Source organism: Antrostomus carolinensis, unplaced genomic scaffold (assembly GCF_000700745.2).
Source record: "Antrostomus carolinensis isolate BGI_N321 unplaced genomic scaffold, ASM70074v2 scaffold40076, whole genome shotgun sequence".
In the NCBI taxonomy this organism is placed as follows: domain Eukaryota; kingdom Metazoa; phylum Chordata; class Aves; order Caprimulgiformes; family Caprimulgidae; genus Antrostomus; species Antrostomus carolinensis.
This window is the reverse complement of record NW_010321845.1, coordinates 619-8,755: the sequence shown is the minus strand read 5'-3', so window position 1 is coordinate 8,755 and position 8,137 is coordinate 619. Positions and strand designations below refer to the sequence as shown.

General features: G+C 46.3%; 1 protein-coding gene across 1 annotated transcript; it reads left to right on the top strand.

Moving 5' to 3' along the window:
* Positions 1 to 669: 669 nt before the first annotated feature.
* On the top strand, positions 670 to 7,798 carry POLR1B (RNA polymerase I subunit B; the record flags this gene model as incomplete). The annotated part of the gene is made up of 6 exons (XM_010170080.1): positions 670 to 803; positions 1,238 to 1,408; positions 2,041 to 2,197; positions 3,482 to 3,678; positions 4,080 to 4,333; positions 6,916 to 7,798. Coding segments are annotated over 6 exons (1,796 nt in total), but the record flags the coding sequence as incomplete, so codon positions are not given.
* Positions 7,799 to 8,137: the final 339 nt, after the last annotated feature.

Genomic DNA, 8,137 nt, shown 5'->3' with positions numbered 1-8,137 from the left:
TTTTATTATTTAAAATAAAATTGAAATAATATATTTATTATTTAAAATAAAAATATATTAAAATAAAATTTCACTTTCACTGGAGAAAGTGAAACCCGTACTTGCTGTGCTTCTGCTTAGTGAAACCAGTTAAACCCGTACTTGCTGTGCTTCTGCTTAGTGGTGAGTAGCACGTTGCTTATACAGGCATGTCAGCCTTCTGGAGAGTGTAAAGTTAATGTAAATGTTTCTTAGCTGTGTGCCATAGAGTGAAGGCATTCACTTAAGCACTAGTGGAAGGTGTCCCTGCTGATGGCAGGGGGGTTGGAACTGGATGGTCTTTAAGATCCCTTCCAACGCAAACCATTCTGTGACTCTATAACTGCACTGTACAAGCTCTAAGAAATTGGACCAAGCAGTGACTTTCTAATGCTGCTGGTGACTTGAATTAAACTGCAGCTTACTTGTGCTTACTGCAATAATGGGAATCCTTATTTCGGTCAGAAAAATGGAGAGGGGACTGGCATTCTTAATTGTGCATGGTTTATATTTTGCATTAAGTAATCTACAGCTTTGCTCTGTAAGTCTGAATCTTTTGATGGCTCGGAAAGCTTTTTGGTGTGGATTAAAGCTTCCTGCAGAAATAATTCTGTGGGTTTTTTTGCTTTTTTGGCTGTTCCTTCTACACAGGTGTCACCCCTGTTGATGCGACGCCAAGCCAGCCGTACACCGAGTGCTACAGAGTGGTGTTGGATGGCTCTGTGGTGGGCTGGGTGGAGCGGGAGCTGGCTCCTGGGATTGCAGAAACTCTCCGCCGTTTCAAGGTTCTCTTGTTCAGAATGTTTCTTAGCTAAACAACTTCAACATGCAGTGGTCAAAAATAAGCATGTTTAGAACCTTTTTTAAACTTCCTTCTTCTTTTTTTTTTAATCTGACCCAATAAGTTCTCTTTGGTTGTATGTTAGTATGGGAATGCGCTTTTCTGTTTTTCTTATTTATATCTGCATGTTTGGTCTGTTAGTCTATGAAATAGTCATTATCAGAAGAAATTTTTTTGTTGAAAAAGGCAAGATAAACATATTCTGTCCTTCTTTTTGGTGGGGATTTTTCTAGAAGTATTTTTAAAATGTTTTCTCCGCCTTTTTGTGTTGGTAGCTACACCCATGGTTGGCATTTTCATTGTGTAACCTGTTGGATGCAGCTTCACTAAACCAGTGTTGGTTTGTATTTCTAAATTGGTATTTCTTTGCACAAACAGATAACGCAAGAGAAGAGGTTCCCGGCGCGGGCAGAAGTGGTCCTTATCCCAATGACGGGAAAACCCAGTCTGTATCCCGGGTTGTTCATTTTTACTACCCCTTGCCGAATGGTGCGGCCTGTCAAAAACCTGCTCTATGGAAGGAACGAATGGATTGGCACTCTGGAACAGGTGGAGGTTGCATATTTCCTTTATAAAGTGCTCACTGTTACAGAGTAACAGGTACCTGGCATCAAAAATGATGTTTTGGAAAATAGTTGTGAAAGGAGCTGAGGATGGGACGTAGGGAGCTTGCGTGGAAGAGCTAGAATAGGTGGCAAAAGGGTTTTCTCACCACCTCCTGCTAATTGGTTTCTGGTAAATGTCTTAGATGGACTGTAGGGCTCTTTTTGAGATACTGAAATCTGCTCACGGTGTTAATTTAGTGAAGCTTTTGAGGTGAAGGATTGCTGTCTTTTGTACTGTCTTATCTTGTGTTCCCTCATGGTCTCCGTGGGCAACCAAGCAGCAGATTCCTGTGGATCATGCTCATTTTGAACAATTAAATGGGAGACAGGAAGGAGGCCATGTTACTGCCATGTTGTGTTTCCAGGCTTGCTTGCTTTCCTTGCACTTGGTCTGTGGTTCTGTTAGGTAGTTTAACAGCTGTCTGGTATTTTTCCTGCCTGCTAAGACACTATGGTGCAGACAGTGACCGCAGCTAAAACTGAAATGGATAAAAAGTCATCACAGGCAGCTTTGTTTTGCTTCCTTCCCTTTAAAGGAAGCAAGCAAATGAGCATTGTCTGGTTTGATGCTTGCAGATCTTCATGAACGTGGCCTCACTGGAGTCGGAGGTAGTGCCTGGAATGAGCACTCACCAGGAGCTCTTCCCTCACAGCATTCTGAGCGTGGTGGCCAACCTCATCCCCTTCTCCGACCACAACCAAAGCCCACGAAACATGTACCAGTGCCAGATGGGTAAGTGCTGTAGAGCCTAATGCTGCTAGTCCCTGCACAAGGGAGGGAGAAAAACATCTCTTGTGTGTATTCCATCGTGTCTTTCTGCATGACCAAAGAACAGCTCTTCCCAGCCTTGTTTCAGCATTGAAGTTGATCAACAGCCATTTTTTTCATGGCAAAGTAAATGAAGTCAAGTTTATCCTGGCTGCCTTGCAGTGGGCAGCACTTAGTTGTGAAACTCATGTTTCATTACTTATAATCCTTTAGTAAGTTTTGCTTGTTTTGTTTTTATTTTTTCTTAATTTGATGTTGTTGATGACACAGACAAGTGAAGGGCACCGCACCAGCTGTTTGGTGGTGGTATTGTCTGACAGTTGTGCTGCCAACAGTCCCCTTGTCCCCACAACCACCATCTTCTTCTGGCTCTTTGCTGCAGGAGAAGCTCTGCAGTCGTGGTGTGCGGTTTCCTCAACACCTGTTTCCAGTGAGCAACTGCTGTCCTGGCACAGCAGCTCATTGTAGGTGTCTGTCACAAGAGAGTAGTGCAGCAATGTGGCAACAGCGTGGGGTTTTTTTCTCAAAACTACTTGACAAAGATGTAAATTGATTTATGTGGTTGTCTGAAAGACGTTGGGAAAGGGTATGGACGTGGGGTTTCAATCAGCTGAGGTGCAAGTGATGCGCAAGAAGCTTATTTAAAAACAAAAACAAAAGGCTGAGAGAAAGTGTTTGGGTAGGGGCTTCGAGAGAGCAGGTCTCATTACCTCGATAGCATCGCTAGCATATTACATTTCTGACAATATTACCAGAAGATGTCCTTAAAATGCTACCACTTTTTCATACTTTTCTGAAAGTTCTGATGTGGCTGTGTTCAGAACTTATTTCCCTTGCCTATATATATTTATACTGCAGTGGCAAACCCTTTTTGGCCTGGATCTGTGTAAAGTGTGCTTCACTACAGGAAACTTTGGGGAGAGGGTGGGGGGGAAAAAAAACCACACACACAAAAAAACCCAAACAAAAACCAAAAAATACCACACTGACCTTCCTGGAGATTTTGCAATTGCAGAAAAGACACAGAATTACAAATAATGAAATGGTATGAAAGAAACTGAGCGTTGTGGTTCATAGAAACTTTTATGGCTGGACTTTGGGCAATTACTAAATTCCAAGGCTTTTAATATTGGTAATACCTCTAAATTGGATGTATTTACAGCTTTCTTCTTAACAAGATACATGGAGGATGAAACATAGATTAACTTTGACTTGATCCTCAATATATCCACTTTTCTTTCTTTGTAGGAAAGCAAACCATGGGCTTTCCAGTTTACAACTACAAGGACCGCTCGGATAACAAGCTGTACCACCTGCACACGCCCCAGAGCCCTCTGGTGCGGCCCAGCATGTATGACCATTACAGCATGGACAGCTATCCCGTCGGCACCAATTCCATCGTGGCTGTCATCTCCTACAGCGGCTATGACATGGAAGATGCAATGGTAAGCCACCAAAAGGAGGAGGAATCCTGCTGTCCTGCGAAGGAATTTGAGATGGGGACTGGGAAGAAGGGTGGTACCTACCTGAGAAGAGCCTGTTTTCTGCTTTGGCTGGTCCACAGACTCTGTTAGGGCAGGTACAGGAGCACAGTGGTTAAGTGTTGTTACCGCAGGTAATGCTGGAGGTACTAAGAGTAGAGCAGAGCTCCCCTGTGCAAGGCAGTGGCCTTCCAGCATTGAAAAATACTGGGGTTGCAGAAGGTTAGGTGACTTGCTGTGAGGCTTTGTTTAGGAAGGCACTGTTAAAAAGGTAAGGAAAGGATTGGAAAGGATTGGAAAGGAAATGCTTTCTTTGTTGAAGTTATTAGCAAGACTTATAACAGGCTTTTGTTTCTTCTGTTTAGATCGTGAACAAATCTTCCTGGCAGAGGGGGTTTGCCTATGGAAGCGTTATCAAGATGGAGAGCGTTGACCTCTCCCTCAAAGCCAGCAGGGCAGGTGATAATTTAGTATTTGGAGTCAGGCCTGGCGATCCCAACGTTACAGGGAAGTTGGATGCCGACGGACTGCCTTTTGTTGGCTCTGTCCTACAGCCTGGGGACCCCTTCTACAGCTTCATGAACCTCAGCACAGGGGAGACATTCACTGTGTACTACCCGTAAGTACATCTGGTCCCTCCTGGCTCTGCACGCTGGCAGTGAGCCACCTGAGAGCAGTTGGCCCCAGTGAGCTGCATTATCATTTCCTCAAGGCGTTGCCTTTTCTCCTCAAGTGATAGTGTCCGTGTCTTGGCAGAGAGAGCGTGAAGCTCATGTTGTAGGTGACTCCTGTGCCTATATTGCAGCTTTTCTCTAAGCCAGTGTATGCTGCAGAGTCTCACTTGTCCCCAGATGAGAATCTAAGTCTGTTGAAAAAGAGCTTGCAGAAGTGTTTTGCTGTCACCCAAGAAGTGTTCATCTGCTCTGGCACCGTGGTCGTTTTCTGTAGCTTTTTCTTAATTGATTTGCATAGGTTTTCTGTTTAAAAAAAAAAAAAAAAAAAAACCAAAGAAACACCAAGCAGAAAACCAAAACAAAGTGCCTGGTCCCAAAGACGTGCCAGAAAATCTTGTAAGCAAAGTTGTTACAGGATTAGGGGTTCAAAGAGCATTTTTATTAATATTGCGGCTTCCAAACTGCTAGAACATCAAAATGTGTTAACTACACCCCTCACTGCCCCTGGAATATTTCGGGGATAAGTTTTGTGAGGTTTTTTAACTTCAGTTGAAAGAGAGAAGGCTGCTGAAGCTTTCATTAAAATCCTTTAAATTCTTTCACGAAAGGGAAACAAAAACTGATGAAAACTGATAAATTCAAAGGCATCCTGCACTCCCAGTTGTCTGTACAACTCCAGGCGTTACCTCTGTCTCTACAGCAATGCTAGAGCAAGGATAACACTGTGTAGATACTCACATTGTGAAGGTGAACTAGTCTGAGAAGTGTTTGAGTAACACAGTAACTGACATGACTGAGGAAGCTGGTTTTTATCTCTCTATAACAGGTGGTGCCTTAGCTGCCCTGGGGGGGCTGCTGTGAACTCAGAATTGGCCATCCTGGTCATAGAGCCGGGCTAAGAGATTCAGCACGTGGTAGTGGGGATCTATCAGCTCAGCCTGTCCTTGCACTTGTGGAGCCCTCTTTGGTTTTCCTACCCTGTGTTCCTGCTCCCCAGTGCTTTTGTGACAGCCTGGCCTTAGTTCAGACTCCTTATCCAGAGAGCCATTTTGCCTCTGTACCATTCAGTTCATTTTTGGTCCAAATCAGATTGTTATTTAAGTTCCTACAGAGAGATGATGTTCCCAGCTCTCAGTGTGGCTCCTGCCCCCAGTTTGCTCCAGAGACCCAGGGCCCTTAAGGAGGAGTTCTCTCTGCTGCCCTGAGTGCTGCATGTGCTGGTGGGTCTTAGGTGTGCCTTGGAAGAGAGGGAGGACAGAGGCTTTGGCTTCAAATTTTGAACAAGCTTGGAAGAGGCTTACAAAGCACAGTTTTTTGGGGTTTTTGGTGATGGCCTGTATCCTGGCTGCATTTGGACACGGCAAAATAATAGCTTTGAAACAGAAGCTATGCTTAGGTACAGGCCTGCTGCAAACACTCTGGACTTCAAAGTAAAAGAAAAGTAACCCTCTCTTAACATGAGACAAAAGGTATTTATTCCTTAGCTGTCGTCTTCAAAACGAGTGGGGAGTTTGGGCTGAAAGCTCTGTAACAACAGTTAAGTCTGCAGCAGACACCTGGCACATAGAACGTCAGGCTGAGGGCCCATCTGGAGAAGCAACGCACCCTCGAACAAGGCACTCATTGGCAAAGCCCTCTGAGCTCACACTGCACCTTCCTCCTCTGCTCTGCACTTTCCTCCCTCCCTGCTTTGCACTGAACCCCGTTCTCTGTTTCGGTATCCCACCAAGATGGTGTGGATTTACTGGGGGTGGGGAGAGGGACTTCTGCCTCAACACAGAACAAATGGACCTGGAATGCAGTTTGTCAGATACAGGTTTCAGTGATCTTTAGTGTAAATCACATAGAATCACAGAATGGCCTCGATTGGAAAAGACCTTTAAGATCACCTAGTCCAATCATTAACCTCACACTGACCAGTCCCCGACTAACCCATGTCCCTCAGCACTGTGTCTACATGACTCTTCAATCCCTCCAAGGATGGGGACTCCCCCACTGCCCTGGGCAACCCCTTCCAATGCCCGAGAACCCTTTCAGGAAAGAAATTCTTCCTCAGATCCAATCTAAACTGTCCTTGGTGCAACTTGAGGCCATTTCCTCTTGTCCTGTCACTTGTTACTTGATTGAACAGACTGACCCCCACCTCTCTACACCCTCCTTTCAGGCATTTGTAGAGAGTGAGAAGGTCTCCCCTCAGCCTCCTTTTCTCCAGGCTAAACAACCCCAGTTCTCTCAGCTGCTAATGCAGGGTGGTGCGTTATCTGATCACCTGAAAGTTGTAGCTCTGCTTCCAATATTAGAAAAAGCAAATGAATGGCACGTGTGTGATGCCCTTGTATCGCTTCCTTGCTCTAATTCTTTTGCCCTCGCTGCTGAATAGTACTTCTTCAAGAACAGTGTTGTTCCCCGGCTGTCCCAAGACATTTCATGAGACTTACAAAATAGTTTGGGCTTTTTGCCTTCATTTCCTTTTTCTAGCTAAAAATCATCATCACAGCTGACACCTTTGCTGTGATTGTTTTTCCAGGAATAAGGAAGTCGGCATTGTGGACAACGTCAGGTTGTGCAGTAATGACCGCGGCACGGGAAAATTCAAGAAGGCTTGTATCACGGTGAGGGTTCCCCGAAACCCAACTGTCGGGGACAAGTTTGCCAGCCGCCACGGACAGAAAGGCATCCTGAGCCAGCTCTGGCCAGTCGAGGACATGCCCTTCACGGAGAACGGGATGGTCCCAGACATCCTCTTCAACCCTCACGGCTTTCCCTCCCGTATGACCATTGGGATGCTGATCGAGAGCATGGCGGGGAAGTCGGCGGCGCTGCACGGTGTCTCCTACGATGCCACTCCCTTCACCTTCACGGAGAAGCGCTCTGCTTTGAAGTACTTCGGTGAGACCTTAGTGAGCGCAGGTTATAACTTCTTTGGGACGGAAAAGATGTACAGTGGCATCAGCGGCCTGGAGCTGGAGGCAGAGATCTTTGTGGGAGTGGTGTATTATCAACGCCTGCGCCACATGGTCTCTGACAAGTTCCAGGTGAGGACGACGGGACCCCGAGATGCTGTCACCAACCAGCCCATCAAGGGAAGGAACGTGGAAGGTGGGATTCGTTTCGGCGAGATGGAGCGTGATGCTTTGCTGGCTCACGGCACGTCTTTCTTGCTGCAAGACCGCCTGTTCAACTGCTCCGATGGCTCCATAGCCTACATCTGCACGAGCTGCGGCAGCATGATGTCTCCTGTGCTGGAGAAACCGCCGCAGTCCTTCTCCGTGACAAGCAACAGGAGGTATTCCTGTTCTGTCTGCAACGAGGTGGACACCATCGAGGTCGTCCCTGTGCCCCATGTCTTCCGTTACTTTGTGGCAGAGCTGGCAGCCATGAACATAAAAACAAAGCTCAACGTGGAGTAGCTCCATCCTTGGGGCAGGGTGACGCCGCTGCCAAGAGGGAGGAAGCGTGTCTCAGTCCTCCCTTTGCCCCCTGTGGGCTTCAAGTGTTAAGTTGGTTCTCAGGTTCTTCAAACGTTTGCAAGATTAATTTGATGTTGGTATTGAGCCGGGGCGGTCCCTGAGCTGCATGGCGAGGAAATGCGGCTCTGTTGAAGTTGGTTTGCACTTCCCAAAGGATCACTAGCTAGCGAGATGCGGCGTGTGGAAATCAGGCAATATCACCACTGCTGGGTTGAGAGCAGTGGGGGTCTTCGTTCTCCGAGCACTGGCTGCAGCCTGCAAAGATGAAGAGTTTATAAA